The sequence below is a fragment of the Dermacentor variabilis genome, chromosome 2 (genome assembly GCF_050947875.1).
Source record: "Dermacentor variabilis isolate Ectoservices chromosome 2, ASM5094787v1, whole genome shotgun sequence".
Classification (NCBI taxonomy): domain Eukaryota; kingdom Metazoa; phylum Arthropoda; class Arachnida; order Ixodida; family Ixodidae; genus Dermacentor; species Dermacentor variabilis.
In genome coordinates, this window is record NC_134569.1 from 171,498,690 (window position 1) to 171,523,468 (window position 24,779).

The 24,779-nt window shown below is 48.5% G+C and overlaps 1 protein-coding gene across 2 annotated transcripts in view; it reads left to right on the plus strand.

The window, feature by feature from the left end:
* Positions 1–24,779, plus strand: part of LOC142572941 (transmembrane 9 superfamily member 2-like) — a 115,059-nt gene that overhangs the window by 84,147 nt on the left and 6,133 nt on the right. For both annotated transcript variants that reach the window (XM_075682402.1, XM_075682401.1), the window contains exons 9-15: positions 860–939; positions 2,090–2,198; positions 11,127–11,259; positions 13,153–13,214; positions 14,374–14,431; positions 15,706–15,923; positions 17,625–17,776. In XM_075682402.1, the coding sequence (XP_075538517.1) occupies positions 860–939; positions 2,090–2,198; positions 11,127–11,259; positions 13,153–13,214; positions 14,374–14,431; positions 15,706–15,923; positions 17,625–17,776 (812 nt within the window). The remainder of the gene's footprint in view (positions 1–859; positions 940–2,089; positions 2,199–11,126; positions 11,260–13,152; positions 13,215–14,373; positions 14,432–15,705; positions 15,924–17,624; positions 17,777–24,779) is intronic.

The window sequence follows — 24,779 nt, forward strand, 5'->3', positions numbered from 1 at the left end:
AATGGCAAAATAAGTCCCGTTCTTCAACGCCTATCTAGCAGATAGAAATGCGAATGGTCGAAAATAAAAAGAACAACGGAATACGGCGAAAAAGCGCATCATTTTCTTTTTTTGCATGAACACCTGAAAAATTGGCCAGTGCTGCCAGTCCCCCATAGTAGTAACGCAGTTTTAACAAAATTTTGTGGACGAAACAGATCTTGTGGTCATCTCTTTGCGAGAGAAGTCGCCGCGCGATAGCAGTGTGATACCGACTCGGAAGGGCTAGAGCGCTGACTTTTGGTTTTACTTATCTGTATCTACAAGCATTGATGCTATATTTGTAGAGTATTTGTCGTTATGTCACCCTCACGGCATGATATCTGCTTAATCTTGTATTTCTAGTTAACCAAATAATATATATTGACAGTCTGTTTGTACTATTTACTTGTACGCAATGTACATGATCGGCCTGCTACAAATATTTGTAATAGACTGCGTGAATTATAGTTTTCAAATTAAAGAACAAGATACCAAAGAATCGATAATTGTACTGACAGAAATAGGCGCTATTACTTTTCCGAGTATGGTAACAAATCACGAGGACCAGAAATTATGGCAGGACCCGTCTCACGATGGCCGCGTCTTCGTTTTCAGGGCGTCAACCCTTTGAGCGTCAGGGACGTATCAGTACACATTTTCGCGTTTCTGTCCCGCCATGTTCCTTTAGGCATTCCTTTTGCCAGATAGGAATGCGAGGATCACAGCAAGAGAGCATTCGCCGCTATCCGTGTTTTTTTTATTTCTACACGATCCAATGCGAAAAACCCGCCAGGGAAAGGTTTACATATTTCCGGATATTTTGCATCTTAACTTGCAGAGGAACGACCGCATCCGCTGGTCATCTCGGTGGGACTACATCCTCGAGTCGATGCCCCAGGCCGACATCCACTGGTTCAGGTGGGTGCGCGAAGCTGACACGGCAGGGTGCTCTGGAATGCGTGTCAAGGAAGTTCGAAATTGATAGTACAATGATGCTGCACAAAAAAAAAAAAGAAGAATGGCTGCAGCAGTTAAGCTAGCCGTATCAATGTATCAACGTATCAAATGCTGGTTTGCTAAGTGATGATAGAAAAAAAATGATGTGAGGTGACCGTCTATTTCGCTGCGCTCTCGGGAGGCACGTCTTGCACTGCAATGAAATTCTGCGGCCGTTAAGTTTTGATTTCTCATTTTTAAACTGTGTCCGATATTGGTTGTCCTTGTCTACCATAGTGAACATGCGAACAGGAAGGTACTTAAAATAGATTATTTGCGGCGTACTTTTACTGAAGCCTCACGCAATACTGAACTGTTCTTGTATAACACAATAATTCACCCCGTTGTTCAATATGCATCCGCCTCTTGGTACCTAACAAACAGCGTGAAATGACTTGAATCTATACAAAGAAAAGCTCTTCCTTTCATCTGCCATAGCGACAGTGGCATTTTTTTCACCGACACGGACACTGCAATACATTAACCATTAAATACTCTTGTTGGGTTATAACATCGAATCTCAAAAATTTCTCCATGTCAAAATTAACTGTGTGTCTGGCTTTTGTTAGTGCAGTCACACCATAATTGGCAAAAAATAAAGGTGTAATCATAGTTGTCACGTTTTAAACGTCCGAATGTCTTTGTTTGGCATGTTTGCCAATTATTAGCCTTTTTTTTTACAACGCACAATAGAACCTTGGAATTCACTGTCAGGCACAGTTTGTACCTCGCCGTAAAATGTTTTTGAACGCCACAGGGGTGTACTTTTCGAACACGTAGTTTATTTAACCTGTACAAAATTTTTTAAAAATTGCTCGTGTTTAATTGTCCCGTGTTAATTGCTTCAATTATTTGCTTGGCTTCTTATGGTAGAGCTAGAGTGTGTAACGCTAACTAACAAAATAAGTATGGCCACCTGGACAATCATATTGCACACACGCCCCATTGGCCCATTGGAGAACTCAATAACGACTATCGGCGTAAAAAGAAAATAATAATAAGAAAAAAGGGATGCATTATCAGATGTCACATGGCGACAGGCTTTCAGCGCTTCACCTGTTTTGCCTTTCAGCATCGTGAACAGCGTGGTCATTGTGCTGTTCCTCACCGGCATGGTGGGCACGATCCTGCTGCGCACTCTGCACAGGGACATCGCGCGCTACAACGAGCCCGTCTCCGGGGTGAGCAGCCACCTGCCGCGATTCGCTCGCTTCCTGGAGGAGGAGGAAAAACTTTATTTGCTCTAATTGGTTAGAAATTAGCGGTGGCAGATGCGGTCGGCCGTCTTCACGGTCTTCTTCCCCATCTGCGCAGGGTCGACGCCCCTATTCCAGGGCACCACTGAGGGTGGCTACTCGGCGAGCGTGCCTTACTAGTCCATGCTGGACTTTCGGGTCGCTGCTGGAGAGCACCCTCTCCCACTGCTCCGCACTCGGGTCTTTTATTTGAAGGAATTGTTGATTCTGAACGCATTCCCATGTAATGTGATATAAGGTGGGCTTGGCGCCGCACCAGGGGCAAATGTCTCTATACTGGGTGGGAAACATCTTGCTTAGTGTGTTTAGGTTTGGATATGTTCCTGTCTGCAGCCTCCTCCAAGAGGTTGCTTCATGCTGATTTAGGCTGTTGTGGGGTGGAGGGTATTTGATTCGGACCCCCTTATAGTAATTCAAAATGTCTGAGTAGCTTGGGTTGACTGGTATGGGTTCCTCAGGGTCGGTGCTTGTGGCCGCTCGGTTTGTGTGCTCTCGAGCTGCCTTGTCCGCCCTTAGGTTCCCTTCTATTCCAGCGTGTCCCGGTACCCAGAAAATTGTATGCCTGACTTTGTTGTTAGCCCTGCAGGAGCGGAGGATGTGAAGCGCTCTGCGTCCTATTCTGCCGTTCATGTAATTCCGACACGTAGCTTGCGAGTCGGTGAGTATCGTTAAAGACCTTTCGGATCGGTAGCCCTCCACTGCCGCTAGAGCTACGGCTATTTCCTCAGCTTCCGTTACCGAGCAGTCCTTCATTGACGCGCTGCTGATCTCTTTGTAGTCCTGGCTTATTACTATCGCAGCTGTCTTTACTATGTTTGTGCCTCTTTGCTTGGCGTATACTGCAGCATCTGTGTATACTGTTGTGTTTTTTGTGGCCAGGTACTTTTCGACGTATTTCGCCCTTGCGTCCCTTCGCGCCGTGTGGAGGTTTGGGTCCATGTTTTTGGGTAGGGGGCTAACAGTGTATGTTTTCCGATATTCATCAGGAATCCCCTCCGTTCTTTGGGTTTCTTTGATTGATTCCGCGAAGCCTAGCCTTATTAGCAGTTCCCTTCCCGTTTTGGTCTGCTGGAGTCTCATGAGCTGTGCGATACTTTGGGCTTCTCTTAATTCTTCGAAGGTGTTGCTTAAACCAAGTGCCATTAGTTTCTCTGTCGATGTATTGTTCGGCAGGTGAAGTGCTGTTTTGTACGCTTTGCGTAAAATTGTGTCCGCTTCTTGTATTTCCTGTTTGGTGCAGTTGAAGTACGGGAGTGAGTATGCGACCCTGCTGACCACCAGGTTGCCAACCAGCTTAAGTGTGTCTCCTTCTTTCATCCCATATCTCTTTTGTGACACCCGCGTGATCATGCGTGTTATTTGGGTTGTTGACTGCTTGAGTGTTTTCAGCGTGTGGGTGCAGCGCTGGTTGGATTGCACCCACATTCCAAGGATCCTGATGTGTTGGCTTTCGGGTATCGGCTGCCCCTTTAGCCATATGTTAAGGCTTTCTTTGCTTTTCTTGCCCCGTGTAATTCTCAGAAGCTCGGATTTCTCCGTGGAGCACTCCTGTAATGCGCATTTCTGCGGCGCGGCTTGAGCATGCAAGCTTATCCCTGAAGAAAAGAAAAAAAATGACGAACTGCAAACAGGAGCAAAACAAACAAGTGTCGTCGTTTTTTGCTCCTGTTTGTGTTTCGTCGGCTGGTGTCAGAACTGCTGCCCTTGGCGTGGCTGGGGTGGTCCGAGCTCCGGTGCGCTCGCTCGGAGCTCCCAGATGTCAACGCTAGCCTGGCCTCGCGTGAGGAAGTGGAAAAAAGCTTTGACGTCTGTGTCTTTCCAGCTCGGTTATGAGCATAGCCTGAGACCGGTTCGTGAGTTCGAGCCCCGTAGGGCGCCTGGGTGGGTTCCCGGACTCGGCCGTGGTCCTCAAGCGATACACGGAGGCTGTGAATGGCCGAGGATTTTTATATTGCGATAGCGATAGTATAGACACTCCAGGCGCATTTTTGCCGTCTGCATGGCCGTGATGATAAAACCGTTACTGCGTGCCGTATGCTGATGTGCGACTGAAAGCGTGCGAGGGGAGCCGACGATCGCGGCTTAATATCACGCGCGCAAGGGGGGAAAGCGGGTAGGAAGCGCGCCGTCTTCAGTCGCGCGCAAGCCTCTGGTGGGAAGGGAGGGAAGGGGCGGCGTTGTACTACGGGAGTAACAGCGTGTTGCGCAGCCGCGCGCGTTCGCGCGGACCGTATGTTGAAAGCGATCTGCGTTAGGTGCAGAGTCCAGATGCGCCAACGGCTCATACCTTTATGCGTGCTGTGTTCTCGCCGCTCAGTTTGGGTCGAAGCGATAGACAACACGAAGGTCACTTTGGTCACAGCTCTTCCGCGCTTCCTCATGCTAGCGTTTTGACAGCGAGTGTCCGCGGTCATCGAGTGTGATGTCTTCATGTTTGCTTGTGCGCGCTGACACCATGCTTGTTAATTAGGTTAGTAAGCCAATGTCTACAAGCGTGTACGGCCGTTAAAACTACTATCCTTACTTCGTATAGCTGTCTGATAATTTCCTATCCCAATCAATGCTTCGCCTTTCGGGCGAAACTGCGACTTCTTTTTCTTCCTCCGACATAGCGAGGCCGGCTCTGGCGGCTGTAAGTTCCAAGCGGGCGTACCGGAACTCAGAGCGTGCTGCATGTTATAGGCAGTGGTTTTCCCAGCAGCCGGTGAGAGGCACGCCAACTCAAGCGGTAAACATGTCTTACAGCAATCCACAATTAGGCCAAGAACAAGTTTTCCTACATGTTCTTGCTTGTTACAGTGGCAAAGGATTTGCCTAGCTTTAGTTTCAAAGAAAGTGTAGCCCACTGAAATCGTGACCGCACGCACGAGTGGATCTTAGGCACTGCGGTGGTACTGCGATATTGCGCGCTGGCTTGTTCTTGTGCCTGTAGAATTTTCCCGGTCGCTGGGGCGCCTAAAGCCAATATCACGTCAGTGCACATTTAAGACTGCTGAAAGATATTTTTGAGGTTGCATAAACACTGTCGCACGCTTTATTGCACGTTAGAGGATCACGCTTGGCAAGTTTGGACATTTCAGAACGTTATATCTTGATATTATTATCTCGAAATCCCGGCAGCCTGGTGTCATCGACATGATAGTTCCATGACACAAAGCGAAATTTCCTGACGTTGTGCAGCCATGATGATAGGTGTGATGATGTTGATCATGATTATTATTATTACTTTAATAATAATAATAATAATAATAATAATAATAATAATAATAATAATAATGATAATAATAATAATAATAATAATAATAATAATAATAATTGCTGCGCACTTCTGGCTGCACCCGCGTATGGCGGCCGCAGCAATCATGAAGCGAGCCATGATGCATCGTGACGTCATGACGCTTTTACCTTGTGGCTGCTGAAACCGGAAACTGGTTCGTAGAAACGAGTAACAAGAGTGAAATATTTAAGGCTTTCTCACGCTTGCCAATATTTTTTCTAGGGTGGGACTTTCATTTAACGCGAACAAAAGTGATGTCGGAAAGATATTGTCAGTGCTCATTTAACAGCAGCGCCACCATGAATGCTGAAAGGCGTTCTTGCCGTAGCCGCAGTAGATTGTACTGTTTTGCATCTCCGTGGGTCTCTGAGCGATGAACGCCGTCATGGCGTCAATGGGGGCTCCATTTACGAAGCGACTGCCTGCGGTAACCGCTAAAGTGCTTGCGGAGGCCCGTATGCAACCAGCTCAGGTATGTCGGATGGATCCGTACATCAATATGTATGGATGTAAATTTGACTGCTCAGATACAAGTCCACGTCGTATAAAGTATATGAAACTGCAATCACGTACCGCTGCCAAACATCTTGGCAACGACAAAATAACGTGTGATATTTATAAACGCGCTTGACAATATAGTGGTATAGTATACGATGCTTTGGAAGTCTCGTCTTGCCTTATCGCTCTAGATTAGAAAAGACCATTCCTGCTTCAGACGTAGTCTGCGTGAGAAATAAAAAAGCCTTTTCTTAAATCTTACATGAGCCAACTTATTTTTCAAAATATATTCGTTGAAATCAAGGGCCGCAAGTATAGAACGAAATTATTGAGACGCCCTGTTATCCCGAGCCGGGTACGCTAACATTCCGGAACTTGTCTGGTGTTCTTGTGGACACAGTTTTCCTAATAAATTATTTTTGACGAGCACCTCTGCATCTAATTCGTGGTATTTTACTTATGAAAATCCGTCCTATAACTGTCACCGGTAAGTTGTACCGCACTAATCTTTCTTTCCTCGGGAACGCTGAATTTTTGCAGTAACGTTGCATGAATACAAGCTAAAACTTGTATTTAACTGGCGGTGTTTCAGCCTACCAATTTTATTGAAATAGATTGTTTTTTACAAGTTTGTAGGGATATTTTATTTCTATTGAATGCATACTTATATGTGTGCCCTTGTGCGCGTAAACCACTTTTGGGCTGGACACGGCAGTCACTGCAGTGTCTGCACATCAAGTGCAAAGACAATAAAGAGAAACGTAGAATAGTACCAAAACATTACGCAAGATTACACCTGTTAAAAAAGAAGGAACAAATTGTCGAGAAAGAAAGTGAAGAAGCAATAACATACACTGGCTGGTCGTTAGAGAACCTAGATAAGGCGTGGCGAAAAACAAAGATTCATGCGGGCATAAATAACAGCATATGTAAACGGCTTCACAGACTTAAAACATTCCTTCAGGCAGTGGCTTCACAGGCTTAAAGAAAAAAAAAGAACGTTCATTCAGGCAATTGATTAAGGTAAAAGGAAGTGTAAAAATCAGTGCTTATTTTTCCGGAAAGTGTATTTGTTTTAACAACATTACAAAGGGCAATGCTCACTTAAAATTCTGAGCTTACTGTTGAGAACAAAACGAGGAAACGCGCGCTATCATCGCCCACATGGGGCTTCTAATAAATCACTCGCACCGAGACAAGCTGTGCTGACGCAAGCGCAGTGGCATCGTTCTTTGCATTAGGTCGCCATGACTCCCGGGAGGGAGAGTACAACATATCATGGACCGACTATACGCCGTCACCGCGGCGTCATTCGAGTTGTCGCTGCAGGAGCAATCGCTGCCGAGGTCTTGCAAGCAACGGAACCGAAGCCTATCGACTTACAAGTCGATAGGCTTCAATATTTCTCGTCGACCTGGAAGACAAATGGCATTGCCTTGCTGTAGTGAACGCCAAGATCAAAAAGCTCGTGGTCGACGACGAATACGAAGCGAAATTCATCGGGGCCCTACAGCACCGTGAGATCAGCCGGGTTCGCGTTGCTTTGAACTCCTGCACCATTCTTGGATCTATATACCCGCTGACTGACAGCCATGTGCGAAGCGCCCACAGAGTATAAGGACGAACCATCTCGTCCAGGCGGTTCATCCGGTGAGCACGTGAATGTCACTGCAGACGGCAGAGTACCGACGCAGCGGGTATGTCTACCGAAGCTTCAAATCGAGGCGAGACTTACAGCGTGAGCTCACCCTGAGCTGGCGCTGTACCCTCGCACTTTGTACCCCGTACAAAGCGATTGCTGACGTGCGCCCCCTCCCCTCCCCCCACATCACCACCAGAATTGGGGATAAATTCGAACCGCTCGAAAAATGAAGCATCGAAAAATGTTTCAACCTTCGAGAAAGAGGCGATACGACAGTTCAATAATCTGCACGAAGCAGCCGACATCAAGGCTTCCGACTGAATGCGCAGGCGAAAAGACATCCTGCAACTCCAGACGACGTCTCCCGAGCGGAATGAGCGGGTCACGCGCAAGGCGTTGAGCCTCGAGCAAGGAGATAAAATAAAAAGCAGCGAAACGAACCGCTGGCTTCACAACCACAGCTGAAGAAATCGCCATCGCTCACTCGGCGAGGAGACTGACCCCCACCGGTGAAGCGGCGTTCGGAACCGCAGAACCCGTGTGCAATTTACTGACAGCGTCGAGCCTTCTAAAGGGTTCGTCTTTGGCGACAAAACATGCTCCAGCTACCACAACAGCCGCCAAACGGATGGTTACGTAACAATTGAAAAAGACTGCCACTTGCGGCCTCGCCGGTCTTTCAGGTCGACGCACGCGAGCGACGCTGCTCCGTGATGATGATGGTGTAGTATAGGGTTTTATGATGATGATGTATAGGGTTTTTTCGGCGCAAGGGCCAGGGATGCCCAAATAGTGCCAAGAAGCCACTACTCCGCAGAAAACATTCCAACGTCGACCCAGCCATACGTGACGACACTAACCCTTTCGACCAAAAGGCTCGTGGACCAGCAGAACTATTTCCCGTCTCCCATATATACGATGGCAAATCCCGCAACCGCCAGACATGTCCACGCTGGCAACCACAATCAAAGCCGAACGAAAGTGGCAATTGTCCCGGCATTGTCATCTACCGCCGACCGTCGTTCCGATATAGCCGTGGACGCCTTCGTCACGCCTACATTAAGAACTAGAAGAACAAGAACGAGGACACAGACGACCCAGTCTTCATGAACAGTTGCAAGAGGAAAAGGAAGCAGCGCCCTCTGGTGGCCCCTCCTGTCACCCGTGCGCTGTTGCGTGGTTCATGAGCTTCCGTTCCAGCCTCCAGCGGCAACCGCCGCTGTAACCAGCCCGACAGGCTCTTGCTGCCCCGAAAGCTACTCCGAGAACGGCTATGAAGTACTCCGCCGCCAGCTGGGGAAATTCGTCCGAGACAGATGAGACTCGGGGAGAAGTTTAGAAGACGACGCGGCGCCGGCTGTCGTCATCAACCATCTCGGCTGTTTTCTCGTGGGCGGCAATGTGTCTAAAACAGAGGAGGAAGACTGGCTGTTTCATCTATCATACGGGAATGGCGAAACGGTGCTCTAATAAAGCTGTCGCACCGAGATATAGCCGACGGAGTTCATTGTTCTTTACATTACTCTCCGAGTGGCTGAACTTACATGAGAAATCATTCCGAGTGAATGTACAAATGGTGTCAGATAAAAAGAAAGTTAAGCACATTTAGCTGCGTTACTGAAGACAAAAAACGCCTTTTGAAAGGCATACGATGCGTAATTGGCGTTCTGACAGAATTCCCGGAATAAGCCTACAGATTGTTAGGTTAGGACTCATGAACAACTTTAGTGTAACAGCTTTTCATGAACACAGGCCCTGAAGCCGGCCAGTGCAGAAGACAAGTTGAGGTACTTTGAGACAAGTACCACTTTCCCGATACACCTGATCCCTGAACGTTCTGGAAGTACATTAGAGTGTCTCAACTTTACGTGTTACGCAATTCTTTACCATGCTACATGATATGAGGCCCACACATGCGCCACCTTTTCGCAGAACTACTGTAGACATCCTGGTGTTGTTGGCGCTGATAGATGAAATTTTTAGCATGCCCGGGGGCTCGATCAGAGCGTACTACATTGGGCGTTTTGATCGCGCTGCCGTTATTTTAACATAGCGTCACCGCCTACTGTGCTTTAGCGTACGAGTAAATTAACAATACAATAAGAAATTGTGCCATCGTAGCGTTTTGCATCGCCTACGCATCACGATTATGATGAACAAAAGCTAGTTAATGTTTTGAGGCTAACTAGTAAGTATAAATCGAAACGCTTTCGAGGCTCAGTGACATCTCTTGTCAGGCTCGGCAGCATCAAAATGAGCGGTTGATCACGTGAATAGGAAAACGTCACTGATGCATTGTCTTCAGTGTGTGATGAGACTAAGCGATGGTCCCTTTTACCGTTTGTGTATTGCTGTAAGGACGTAGAACAAGGAGCAAAGAGGAATTCGGATCAAAACGGGTCGTCTTGGCGCTGTTATGCTTTTGCGGAATCGGGGCAACCGGCGGTATCCGCCGTGTTAGTCGGCGATATAGGACGCAACAGGTGCACAGACGCCCTCTCACGGTAACTTATCAGTGCAGTGTATCTCGTATTATGGAAAGCCAAAACTGTATTTATCGTTAGACGGTGCTTCTCTTCAGTCAGTGCGCAATTAGGACGCATTGCGAAAAAAAAAATCATAGTTTGGACGCCAGCACTATGCTACATGTATTTTGGTGCACATTTAGGGGACGATATCTCGGGCAGAACTGTATAGACTCACGATTCCTGCCGAAAAAAACAGTTCTAACAAAATGATGTCAACTTGGTGATATTAATCCTGTCTCGCAGGCCAAACTGTTGGTTTCAGGTGTTTCACCACATCAAGACATCTATAGTAATCACGCTGCGAAAACCAATGTAAAATTTTCTCGTTCTCCTGCCACGGACAGTAGTTGTACGAAATCACTTTACTGAAACCAATTTATCACATTCCAATAGCGTTGTTATTTCGTTGTTGTCACCTACTATATTCCTTTGGCTTGTTTGCTGTAGCGCCGTTGTTTTCTTTCTGTACATTTATATAACGTGTTCGCACTGATTCTACTGTCTCGTGGTACGAAGCAGCATGTACACAATAAACAGACTATTTTTGAAGGAGTCTGGGACGCTGTCTAGCCAAGCTTTGTTATAAGCATGACAATCTAGTTGACAAGCTTGCCATGAATTTAAAAGCGAGGTTGGCATATCGAAAAGGCCGTTGCAAGTGGCCACGATAAAAGGCTGGACCGGTCTATAGACGCTATGTGGTGGCCTAAGGTGGTGGCGGTTAATTAAGGAGCCGTTGTGGGGATTCCTCCGTTTTCACCTGGCCGGAATGCATGCGTTGAAGTTTTGCTTTGTGTACGCTTCTTTGCCTCCTGAGCGCCATTCGATTGGCTCGCACCAAGGACCCATGCTTCGTCCTCAGCCACCTCTCATGTATGGACCCTCTATAACCTCTCCCGGTCGTGCAGGAGGAGGCCCAGGAGGAGACCGGCTGGAAGCTGGTGCATGGAGATGTGTTCCGTACGCCGGGCAACAGCATGCTCCTCGCGGTGTTCGTGGGCAGCGGCGTTCAGATCTTCTTCATGACCTTCATCACGCTCCGTGAGTGTCGTCGGGGCCATCTAGGGAGCCTTCGTTCGTAGACACGCTCGAGCGTAGGCCTGTCTATGAAGGCGCCTCACGACCATCGTTGGCAAAGCACCGCCGGCGTAAGCAACCGAACCTGACCGACCGGTGGAGATACGCCCCACGGCCTCCGACATTGCACGCGCTCACGCCAGCTCGCAGAGAGGCACCGATTGCATTGCCCCGATGCTGCGATTTTGTGTACTTCGTAGACAGGACGTTTTCGAAAGAGAGTGCCGCTATGATCATTGGCTAGAAATGTAGTGCGCGACCTACGTTCGCGCAGTATTGCGAGTACTGGGGAAAAAGAAAGCTATTTGGCATTAGGTTTCACAGCCATTTTAGGTACCGCTGAGCAGCGGACGAGATGTCGCAACTGCGGGAACGACGCATTACGTGCCGAGCACTGTGGCGTGCAACGGCTGCCTCGCGGAAGCTGTTTGAACCGTAAAAGTGACGCCATGGTCTCCGAGCTTAGACCTCTCGCAGCGGATCGCGGAGGCCGTGGGGACGTAGTGGCACGCCGTCAACAGGCTGAGCAGGCTTGAAAACCATGGCACGCCGACTTCCACTAATGCCCTGCCGCTTTTGGGTGCTACCACGCGAAGCCACAGGAGGGAGAAATGCGCACCTTAAAGCCTCGAAAATTCGAAGTGGAGGGCAACGCTCAGTTTGCTTGTATTTTTCTCTGGCCGATAACGGGTATTTGTTCGTCAATGTTCATACTTTCTTGATTTTTGTTTTATGAAATGCTGAGAATTTATCTAGAGCAATTAGGGTGACCCGAAAACAGCGTTAGAGCGCCCCTTTAAACCAGTTCCCCGGGTAACTGCAGGGACCTCTTAACACAACTTTGGCATCTCCGAGTGTGCTAAATTAACGGGCTCGACGTGGCTAATTGACCAGCGTTGTTGAACCATGTACTGTGCCATGCACTGTTAAAGGACGCAGGTGAGTATAGAGCGTGTGCGAACTATCCCCCACCGGCGTGTGTGCAATCCGGCCGCCAGCTGTGTAGCAGAGGGCTTGTGGTTCGTGGCGCTGTCATCTTTCTACACACCTGTGCAGTGTACTGACCTATAGCTTCAACCAGAACTTGCCGCTAGAGCGCCGGCAAATGGAGAACCGCACAATAGAACGGTTCCTTTGAAGCTTTATTCACACAGCCGTCAAAGGTTCCGTGGCGTCACCGTCGTGGCACCGGTTGTCGTCAGGGGAGAGGGTGTCCGAGTCGTTTTCTTCTCGAAAACGAGTCGCCGGCGACGTAGAGCTGTGCTCTAGGTTTCCGCCACCAGCACGATTACGGAGATCCACGCCTACAAAATGGACCAATGAGAAATTAAGAAGCCGTCAATAAGTACATCCATTTTACAAAGCTGAAGCTGGCAACAGCAGCGGCTGCTGCTTTGTTTACATCTGCGTTCCGCGTGTGGCAGATCGCGTACTGAGCCGTGCGTTTCGGTGGCGCCGAAATGTGCGAAATGAACAACGCCAAAGGACGTTTCAACGCCGAATTGTTCATTGAGTTAGTCCGGCTTCGCAGGCTCCTATATGATAACAGAGACTTATGCTGCTGTCGACGTCACCATCGCCGTTCGCCTATTCGTACATTAGCTGCTCCGTAACGCCTGCTGTACGTTATTTTCGACGTGACGGTGACGCGACGCAACGTTTGATGGCTGTGTGAATGAGGCCTAACAGTGCACTGCGCTGTATACCTTGCTTTCGACGACTGTAATTGTTGTCAATGTCGCGACGGTCGCGCCGTCGCAATGTCTAATCACTAACGCAGATCTCGGTTACAGGCGAGGCTTTTCAGCCACGAACAGCTGCGACATTCTTTTCCTTACGCTCTCTAACCTTGCGCAGTGTTCGCCTGCTTTGGCTTTCTGTCACCGGCTAACCGTGGGGCCCTGATGACTTGCGCCATGGTGAGTGTTTCTCGCTGTAACGAGATGCGTAAAAGAGACTGCAGAGAGGAAAAAAGAACCAGTTGAGCTGCCTTAGTAAATTACACAACAACAATGACAACAAAAAAGGCCATTGTTGCCTTAAGGCAAGGCTTTACAATCACGCACGCGAATGCTGAGGTGACTGGACAGCGCAGGTATGCATATTATAGTTACGCTCCCCTATACGTTCATGTAGGCAGCGCCCAGTTGCCCGAACGTTAAAGAAACAAGTCATTTCACGCCACCCGGCCACAAACTTGTTCTTGCGTTTAACCGTGCAACTGTCTTGCCTATGTGCTTCCTCTGTCTCATTCCTGCTTGTGTTTGTTGCACTGAAAGCTACCATGGCTTCGAGAACAATTGTAGGACCAGAATGATCTAACGCGGGAGAATACTTAATTTCCATGACGTCACTATCACGTGCCAGTGCTGAGTCGTCGCCGAGGAAGTCAATAAATATGACTCTGACCTTCATTCTTTCTAGGAATCAACGTCTTACAAAAAAAAAAACAAGAAGAAAGAGAACATCGAAAATGAAGCGCTTAGAAGAGCTTATGCTAAACTGACATCTATATAATTACTGTTTGGTGTATTGACTAAGTCGAGAGGCTATCTGCGCGTTGTTATCGAAACATAGCTTCACAGAGTCTCGCTCTCAATATAGATACTTAGACAGCGTAAACGTGTCATGTTAGACGCGAGCAGCACGGCTAGTGGCGACATACCGCGTTGTGCTCTGCCAAAGAGCAGAGAACGATTACTACATACGTCGACGGTGTTTTTTTTTTCTTCTGACTACTGACTTGATGCTGTCGGTAGTGACTTGTGCCAACCTTCTTCATGCGAGAATCGTTGGTTTCATCAGATTTTTCGACGAGAATCAATTGTGCAGTATAAGCATGCTCACCATTCAGACATAGCTTCACAAGATCCCGACACCAGCGTTAGACGCTTTGTTATTGGGCTTTCGTTGTACCAGTAACACGCTTACACAATGGTGCTATTTGCATTTTCTCCGCGTGTTTACACCGATGTGATGCTTGCGATGTCGCTCGCACCGATGTGAATTTAAGCAGCTTTGACTGGAAGCTGCGATGCGTCGGCCTGATGCGTATGAGCAGTGCTTGTTTCCACGCAGGTGCTGTTCGTGTGCCTAGGTACTCCGGCTGGATACGTATCGGCGGTCATGTACAAGAGTAAGAACATCTACATTTGCGGCGACAACGCTGAATGCAAATTATTTTCTTTCTAAATGCCGTGTGCCAACTAGCCCTACAGGAAACGCTCCTAAAGTACAAATTGTAATGCCTAATATCGGTTCTGTGACAGTTATAAAAAGTGCCAGCCGTGAACAGTTCTTCACGAGATTTTTTTCGTGTCTTATGTGACAAATTTACGTGTTGAAACCGTATATAGATGTTACAGAAAATCTTCGAAGGAAATTTCTTGAGTGGAGACCTCGGCAGTCGGATTTTAAAGCTGCTTCGCCTTAGTGGCTTTATTTACATTTAGCTTGTGCTGCGCTGGAGGGTTGGCCTGGCCTCCACATTGGTCTGGCTTCCACAGTCAATCGGTTGTGGCTCCAGATCTCGAAGGCCGTCATTGGCACCACAGTTATCATTCTCCGCACAACCAGACAGCGCAACCATCGTATTATAATATTCTTTCGCTTTTGGTCCTACCCGAGGCGCTGCTTGAACCTCATTCGGTCATAGGAATTTTGCCATTAACCATTAGTGTATGAATCGATTTCCAGCCGCTATGCCAACCATTTCGCCGCCAACGGGACGCCGTACACGGCCTTTTAGACCTCGAGCGACCACCGTACCATCGGCCGACGCCATCCTTGGCCTCTCGTCCACGGCCTCCGATGATCTCGCTATGATTACTACAGGCCACCGCTGCCCTGTCAAAACGCCTTCAAAACATCACGTTACCGAAGCCTTCGCGCTTTGTGCGTTGTATTCGCCCTTCTACCCTGGAATTTCTAGAACCTCAAGGAGTCTTCTCTTTGTTTACAGACTGATAGTATTTACACGCGTTACCTGACGAAGCTCCAAGATGTCATTTGCTGAAATTCGATCCCATGATTCCGCCAAGGCGTGACACTGATGCGGCGGTTGAGCGTTCTGGTGAGGATGGTGTTCGTCACTGCTTTTTGGCGGCTACACAGTGTCTATGGTTGCCGATTCACACGCATGCCCCCGCTCCGGGAAGAGCCAATCGAAGACGCCACTCAATAAGTGCAGGAACAACTCAAGCTTCGCGAAAACTGGAGAGGATTCGAAGGGGCTGAAGGGAAGTGCAGGCACTATTTTGAGCGAAGTTGCAGGTTCCCCAACGCGCTTATGAGAAAATTAATATTTGGCTCAGTCATTCATGAAAGCATTGCCTAAAGATTAGAGTTAGCGAGCTGAAAAAGTTTTGCAGGGCCGCTTTATGTTTACGGCGTTGCCTTCATCTGTCGCAGCATTCGGCGAGTATCGGTGGAGGCTGAACATGTTGCTGACGGCGCTGGTGTGTCCTGGCGTCGTGTTCTCCGTGTTCTTCGTGCTGAACCTTCTGCTCTGGGCCAAGGAGAGCTCTGCCGCCATCCCCTTCACGACCTTGATCGCGCTGCTCGCGCTGTGGTTCGGCATCTCGCTGCCGCTCTGCTTCGTGGGCGGCTACTTCGGCTTCAAGCGCAAGGTGGGCGCTTTAAGTCTCTCTGGCCAATTTCTTACGTTACAGGCTCTTGGGACCCAAGACAGCTAGAGGGATCATGACCGCTTTTCAATTAAGTTAATATTGCCGACTAGTTATTCACAAATGGGAAAAAATATATTGTTTTATTTATTTGTAGTTATCTCGGAGATGTCAAGATCAAGAATGGGGACATTACGTGAGGACTAGTGTCCCGATCCCATACTCGGTAATTTCAAGCAAAAGAAAATTTGCGCCTGATGTTACTAGTAATTGAAGCTTGAAAAGTAGTGCAGATCCATCGCAAGAAACGCACTAGCTGATGAGATTTAAAAATAAATAAATTATGCGGTTTTATATGTCAAAATCAAGACATGAGTATGAGGCACGCCGTAGAGGTGGACTCTGGAAACTAGGACCATCTGGGGTTCTTTAACGTGCGTCTAAATCTAAGTACACAAGTGTTTTCGCATTTCGTACTCATCGAAACGCGGCCGCCGTGGCCGGGATGATAAGATTTAAGGTGGTTAACACATAGAATAACCGTGCTGAAATAGTCTGAATTTTTCAGACAATTCTGAAAAACAAATCTTGTTTTCTCAAAGAGTGAGAGAGAGAGAGAGAGAGAGAGAGAGAGCATCATTACAGCTCCTGCACGCCCATGCTGCTTTTGATAGTGATTCTTTTTTCGAACGTTTTTCACGCCAAGTTAGCATTGAAGACCGCGAGAGGCTCACTGTCTGTCGCCAAGCCACTCAAATAGATTCTTAAAATAAATTGTGGGATTTTACGTGCCAAAGCCAATTTCTGATTATGAGGCACGCCGTAGCGGGGGACTCCGGAGATTTTGACCACCTGGGGTTCTTTAACGTGCACCTAAATCTAAGTACGCGGTTGTTTTCGCATTTCGTTCCCATCGAAATGCGGCCGTCGTGGCATGGATTTGATCCCGCGACCTCGGGCTCAGCAGCCCAACGCCATAGCCACTGAGCAACCACGTCGGATTAAATAGATTCTTACCATTGCAAATTGAATATAAGCAGCCGATACAGGCTGGGACTACGCCCCTGCCTGTAGTGGCTGCTTATTTTTCATTTGTTGCTAGACCAAAGCGTATAAAGCAAAAACTTGTTTTGACAAGAAATGCAGAGAAATAGCTAGTCCCTCTTTACCTAACCAGTTATTGTTGAGAAAACAGTAAAATAAATAAATAAATAAATAAATAAATAAATAAATAAATAAATAAATAAATAAATTTTAGTTTCCGATGCCAGTTCTCTTGAACAAACACTGCACAAGTAAATCCCATGCATGCTTAGATAACAAGTATCCAAGTTAGGCATCACTTTGTAAATGGACAATGCGTTTTGATCGTGGGGTCATATCAAATGTTAGCGTACATATTTCGCAGTTTATGTTCAAATTTTTCTTTTTGCCATTGTTTTAATATTAGTAAATCTTCATTCATTTACGATTTAAACTGCCATCTCGTGTTTGATAGCACGTTGTCGTGCCATGCTTATTGTGCGGGCCGCAGGTACACTCAAGCTACAACGATGTATCTTTTCGCCCGCCGTCTCTTTCCCCTTTACAAAAAGTGGAATAAGGTTTCATTGATGAAATGAATAATGGGTTGATTAATTCATACAGGCATGCCTTCTATTTATTTCGTGTATGCGCGCTTATCGCTTGCTTGCACCTCGCCAGGCCATCGAGTATCCCGTGCGGACAAACCAGATCCCGAGGCAGATTCCGGCGCGCAGCATTTTCACGGATGCCTTTCCGGCCATTTTCATGGGCGGCGTCCTGCCGTTTGGCTGCATCTTCATCCAGCTCTTCTTCATCCTCAACTCTATCTGGTAAGTGCGTGACCCTCGCTGTCGTGGGCATGGCTTTAAAACAGCGGCCTTGGACCTTGTGGAAGAGTACTTGCGAGACGTGGCTGGCAATACTATCGTCTGTGGACGAGCACTGCGGCTGCACAACGAGGTCAACTGCGATCGAATTTCACTTCGGCTTAACCGAATATGAATGAGTAGTATATAGTAATAACGCAACCTTATCAAAGCTGCAGGGCTGGTTACAGTGGGATTTTTCCATTGGACTGCCTTTAAGTACAGCACATGAGCTGACGAAGTGGTCACCTCGTGGTTAGCGGCTACGACGCAAATCCCACACCACGACCTTCAAAGTTTTCAGCATGCTACGGGTGACGGCTGCCCATAGAGTTTCTGGCAAAATGTACTCGTGGGCACAAGTGTTTAGGAAAGCTGCAAGCTCAGCCTTCGTGGGAACGGCTTAAAGCGGCTCTTGAGACTTGGCAGATTAACTATTCTAAACAAAATATTGTAACCAACAGTTACGACGGCCGTTTCTATGAAAACTAGTTTATTCTGGGCGAACCTGTGCCCGTCAACAAAAACGTCCCTTGAGCTTCGCTCCTTCTAACGTCGTTCTCCTCTTTGTCGCCTCCTGTCGCGTGCCAGTCCGATTCTCGCGCACGAGCCGCCGGTCTGTCAGCACCGGGCCAGCGTTGCCTTGCGGTGCTTTTCTTGACGCTTGCGGTGTGGCGGCTCTTTTAAACGCAGTTGGGATGTGGCGGTCGTCTTGTGTTCTCGCAATGCTGGCGGCATTAGCCCCCTCCGAAGAAGCATCGTCCCGATGCGTAGAAAAGGCCTATAGAGAAGCCAACTCCTTTAAAAGGACAGTGGTCAGGGGATGGCTGGTGCTAGGCTTGATCGTACGTGCAAATTCCGGTTGTCAATGGCTTTCATGGTAAGGCTTCATTCGTACTACGTGTACGACCTCTGGGCGAGTCCTGCGTCGTGTGGAGCAGACTTGGCCTTCAGGAGTTACCTCGTAATTTAAGGGACTTAGCCGGCGAAGTACTCTGTAGGGGCCAAAGTAACGGCGCAGTAGCTTCTCCGAAAGACCGGGCGTACGTATTGGCGTCCATACATACACTTTGTCTCCGGGGTTGTACTGTACCTCTCTTCGCCCTAGGTTGTACCGGTTTGCGTCGACGTTTTGCTGTTGTATGATACGGTGCCTTGCCAACTGCCGTGCTTCTTCTGCCCTTTCTACGTGCTCACTAACGTTAGGGTCGTCTTCACTGCTGTTGTTTACAGGTAACATCGCGTCTAGTGTCGTTGTTACTGTCCGACCGTAAACAAGTTCAAATGGCGTGAAATGTGTCGTCTCTTGTACTGCAGTATTATACGCAAAGGTAGCATATGGTAGAATACTGTCCCATGTCCGATGCTCGACGTCCACGTACATTGAGATCATGTCAGCGAGCGTTCTATTGAGCCGTTCAGTCAGGCCGTTTGTTTGCGGATGGTACGCTGTGGTTTTTCTATGAGCAGTATGTGTTAGTTTCATAACAGACTGCATCAAACGGGCAACAAAAGCTGTTCCTTTGTCTGTTATGAGTACTTTAGGTGCGCCATGTCGTAACACTATGTGTGTGACAAAAAACTGAGCCACTTCAATGGCGGTTCCTTTTGTAAGAGAAGATGTCTCAGCATACCGAGTCAGATAATCGGTTGCTACAACAATCCACCGCTTTCCTGACGTTGATACGGGAAATGGTCCAAGTAAATCCACTCCTATTTGTTCAAAGGGTGTTGCTGGTGGCTGTATCGGTTGCAGAAAACCTGCTGGTTTGAGTGGCGGTGTTTTGCGTCTTTGACAATCTCGGCATGATTTGACATAGTGCTGCACTGAGTTCATCAACTTCGGCCAATAATATTTCTGGCGGATTCTCGCCAGAGTCCTACTAACGCCCAAGTGGCCAGCTGCAGGATCATCATGGCAAGCTTCTAAGATCTCAGCTCGCAGCGATGATGGTACGAGAAGTAGAAACGTCTCACCAGTGTGCTCGAAGTTTCGTTTGTAGAGGACGTTGTTCCGGATGACATACGAACACAATCCGCGGACGAAAACGCGAGGCACTTTCACTTGTCGACCCTCCAGGTACTCGATGAGCAGGAGTAATTCCGGATCTGTACGCTGGTGATGAGCCATTTCCGCCATATTTACAGCCCCAAGAAATGGGAAATCTTGCTCGTATTCAGGTGACGTAGATTCGATTGGTGCACGTGATAAGCAATCAGCATCATTGTGTTTGATACCGGACTTGTAACCGACCTTGATGTCATACTCCTGCAGACGCAAACTCCATCTAGCGAGTCTTCCAGAAGGGTCCTTGAGGTTCGCCAGCCAGCACAATGAATGATGATCGCTGATGGCTCGAAACGGTCTGCCATATAAGTATGGGCGGAACTTACTGATGGCCCATATAACTGCCAGGCATTCCTTTTCTGTAGCTGAGTAATTTGTCTCGGCTTTTGATAAGGTACGGCTCGCATAGGCAATAACTTTTTCTTCTCCATTCTGCCACTGAATAAGTATGGCACCGAGACCAACGTTACTCGCGTCGGTGTGGATGTCCGTTTCGGCATTTTCATCAAAATGGGCAAGTATAGGGGGACTCTGCAAACGTCGTCGTAGATCAGAGAAGGCGTCTTCTTGTTCCTTCTTCCACACAAAAGGGACATCTTCTTTTGTCAGTCGCGTGAGTGGTTCGGCAATCTTAGAGAAATTTTCTACGAAACGCCTGTAGTAGGCACAGAGTCCAAGGAAACGCCTAATAGCTTTTTTGTCTCTTGGCTTCGGAAACATTTCTACTGCAATGATCTTCTCAGAATCGGGGCGGACGCCTTCAGCACTGACAATGTGTCCGAGAAAGCGGAGCTCGCGAAAGCCGAAGTGGCATTTTTCGGGTTTTATGGTCAATCCCGCCGTGCGAATAGCATCCAGAACTGCTCTCAGTCGCTGCATGTGCTGCTCGAATGTAGTGGAGAAGACCACCACATCATCCAGTGTGCATCATCCGCTGGAAGGTGGTGGGCGCAGAACACAGACCAAATGGGAGCACCTTAAACTCGTATAGACCATTCGGTGTCACAAATGCTGTTTTTTCGCGATCTCGCTCGTCCACTTCTATCTGCCAGTATCCGCTTTTGAGATCCAGAGAAGAGAAGAAGTAAGCATTGCGTAGTTTGTCCAAGGTGTCGTCGATGCGTGGGAGTGGATAAACATCTCGCTTCGTGACGAGGTTGAGTTTCCTGTAATCAACACAAAATCGTAGGGTGTTATGCTTCTTTTTGACCAGGACTACCGGAGATGCCCACGGGCTATCGGATGGCTGTATCACATCGTCTTTGAGCATTTCCTGTACTTGACTTCTTATCGCTTCTCTTTCTTTTGGAGCCACTCGGTACGGGTGTTGGCGCACTGGTCTTGTAGGTTCTTCGACCACAATGCGGTGTTTTGCGACGGGAGTACGACGGACTTTCGATGAAGTCGAAAAGCATTCAGCAAACTCTGTGACCAAGCTCACAATCTTATCTCTTTGTGGTGATGACAGCTCTCGGTCAATGTCGATGGAGGTAAGGACACTGTCTAAAGTGACAGAAGCTGGTGATGTTGCATGGAGGGTTGACACATCCGCGAGTTGTACATAGTCATGAAGAGACGCTATGACTGTTCCCTTCGCCACGTGTTGTGCCTCATTGCCAAAGTTAGTCAAGAGGACGTCCGCGCATCCGTTACGCAGGTGAACTAGGCCTCTTGCCACACATATTTCCTTTTCCAGTAGCAGCCCGATATTTCCGTCTGCAAGTCCCTCATAGTCACGGAATACGTCGCTCCTTACAACGACAGTCACACTGCACCGTGCCGGCACCGTCACGTGTTCATTGACAATACGGAGAGAGGAAATATGTGGCTGTTCTGTATCAGAAATGGTAACAGCATTTTCTGTGGAAAACAACACGCGTGATTCTTGTAAGTCGATAATTGCGCCATTTGTTTGCAAAAAGTCCATGCCCAGTATAAGCTCACGGGAACACTCAGGGAGAACAATAAAGCTGCTGACGTATGTAAAGCCTCTAATGCCGATTCTTGCTGTGCACATTCCAACGGGGTCGACTAAGTGTCCCCCCGCTGTACGTATTGGGGGTCCGGTCCAATGGGTCAATACCTTTTTCAATTTTCTGGCGAGTACACTGCTAATAACTGAATAGTCCGCACCAGTGTCTATCAACGCAGTCACTTCGAAGTCGTCGATGATGACGCGCAACTCGGAAGTAACGGTGTCGTCATTGCACTTGTCCGTCGTTTAGTCACTGCCGTCGTCTTGTCGGATTGGCGATGGAGGGCCTTCGGTGTTCCGGGCGCCAGCGGCCTTGCCTCCACAGGTCGCTGGCTCCAGTTTTCCCGCCGCGGACTTTGTGAGCGACGCCTCGGTGAAATGGAAGAGGGGCGCGGACTGGGCGACCTATAACGCATAGGCGCTGCCGATCGAGGTTCATGTTGCGGGGGGTTTCGAATAGTTTGGCGTGTGAACAAAAATGCTTCGATTTCATCAGGGCGCTCACCGTTTCGAGGGCAAGGTGCATTCACAGAGAAACCACGCAGTCCTACTCGGCGATACTGGCATTGCCGGTATAGATGACCAGCCTCTCCACAGTGGTAGCAGAGGGGACGCCGGTCTGCAGTGCGCCATACATCGCTTTTACGTGGACTTCCTTCTGGCATGGGCGGCACATTGCGAGGAAGTACCTGGGGTATTGTGGCCGTTCGTCCAAAGTCGGCGCGTCCTAGGTCCTGGCGTAAAGCTTGGGCGTACGATATCCGCGGCTGACGCTCTGGCTGTGCGCGGGGCCGTACCTGAGGCTCCGGCTCACAAATTACTTGCCGGACTTCTTCGCGTATGACATCGGCAAGTGAGGACACTGGTGGAGGGCTTTGAGCCAGCTGCAGTTTCTGCAGCTCTTCCCTTACGACGGACCTCACCATTTCGCGTAGGATGTCCATGTTGTTGGAGAGGGCTCCTGACCCAACGTCAAATGATGCGAGGCTTACATCTCTGTTGTACTGCCTCGCACGCTGCTGCAGCGTCTTCTCCATCGTCGTCGCCTCTGATCGAAATTCGGCTACAGTGCGGGGCGGATTACGAACCAGGCTGGCAAAAAGCTCCTGTTTCACACCGCGCATTAGGTGCCGCAATTTCTTGTCCTCAGCCATGTTTGGATCAGCTCGGCGGAAGAGGTGGGTCATATCCTCAATGTACATGGTCACACTTTCGTTGTTTCTCTGGTTCCTCGCCTGAAGAGCGACTTCTGCCCTCTCTCTGGGGTCCGTGCTAGGGTACGTAGCAAGCAGCTCTCGTCGGAAGTCGTTCCACGACGATAACGACGCTTCATGGTTTTGAAAGCACGTGCGCGCAGATTCCTCCAGGGCGAAGTACACATACCGGAGTTTCCTTGTTTCGTCCCAACCGTTACATCTGGCGACACGCTCGAAGTTTTCGATCCAGTCCTCGGCATCCTCGAATGTGTGTCCGTGAAAGGATTCTGGCGTCCGGGGTGAATCAACGACTACGTGAGGAGGCATCACTTGAGTAGCCATCGCACTGGTACCTAGGCTGACTGCTGCCGCTGCCCTTGGTGAATCGGCGAGAGGACCAAACTCGGGCGCATCACCTCGTATGCGGCGGCTCGTGCGTTGGTGGACCGGCGTTAATTCCGTTGGCTCCAAACTTCGGGGATCCGGGCTACCTTCCCTGGCGCGTGTGGGGCTTGAAGTCATACCCCGCACCTCCACCAGATATGTAACCAACAGTTACGACGGCCGTTTCTATGAAAACTAGTTTATTCTGGGCGAACCTGTGCCCGTCAACAAAAACGTCCCTTGAGCTTCGCTCCTTCTAACGTCGTTCTCCTCTTTGTCGCCTCCTGTCGCGTGCCAGTCCGATTCTCGCGCACGAGCCGCCGGTCTGTCAGCACCGGGCCAGCGTTGCCTTGCGGTGCTTTTCTTGACGCTTGCGGTGTGGCGGCTCTTTTAAACGCAGTTGGGATGTGGCGGTCGTCTTGTGTTCTCGCAATGCTGGCGGCAATATTGTATATAAGCGCAACAAGCCGCTATGAATACTCATGTGCGCAGAATCCTTGCTTTTGAAAGAAACTATGAGCGCAAATAGATAACGTCTGAAGATCGCTTGAAGCCAGAAGCACGAATGTGAAATAGATCCAAGTACCAAGCATCATTCTTATGGTAGCTAAAGGGTGGTGTCACCACAGTTGCCTCTAGTAATTTTTTAGGAAACTAAATATGGTTGGAGTCGTCCCTGTGTTTACGGATTACAGTGTTTCCTTCGTACTACTGTAATGGAACTTGTTGGAACCAATGGAGCGCTCTTATTCATCCTGTTTACGTCCTTATGGCTTCATTTCTGTGTTTCACTTACTGAAACGAATCAGCAACTAGGCCAATTAGCCAATAAGTTATTAGAATTAAGCTTATAGAGGCAGTCTTTTGAAGCCAATTAACATCTGTACAGAAAGTCGAAAGCGAAAATGCGGGTCATCTGCGACAATGGCAGAAGCGAAAAGAGCAGGCTATTGCTGTAGTTGGAATGGTCGCTGCAGATGACGCGACGGCTTTGGCAAATAACGTGGCAACGAAGCGTATCGAGCGTCACACCGAAAAGAATACCCGTGTGTAGCATACAGTGGTACACCCGAAGAAAAAAATTGACTCGCCATCCCGGTCAGCAAAGCTGTTGAAAACGACCACTACAACTGCTGAACGGGGTATGCAATGCTCTATTGCTTTAGAGTAATGGTATTAATGAGAGCAATGATAATATTGACGGCACGCCGCCACCCATAGCAGTGCTGAAATAACACTGAAATCAGTTGCTAGGCTGTTTATTTTATACGCGAAAGGCTAGGGACTCGCAAGCTGCCGTCGCCGCGGCAGGTAGCGTAACAGTAATCTTTACGGGAAAACGTG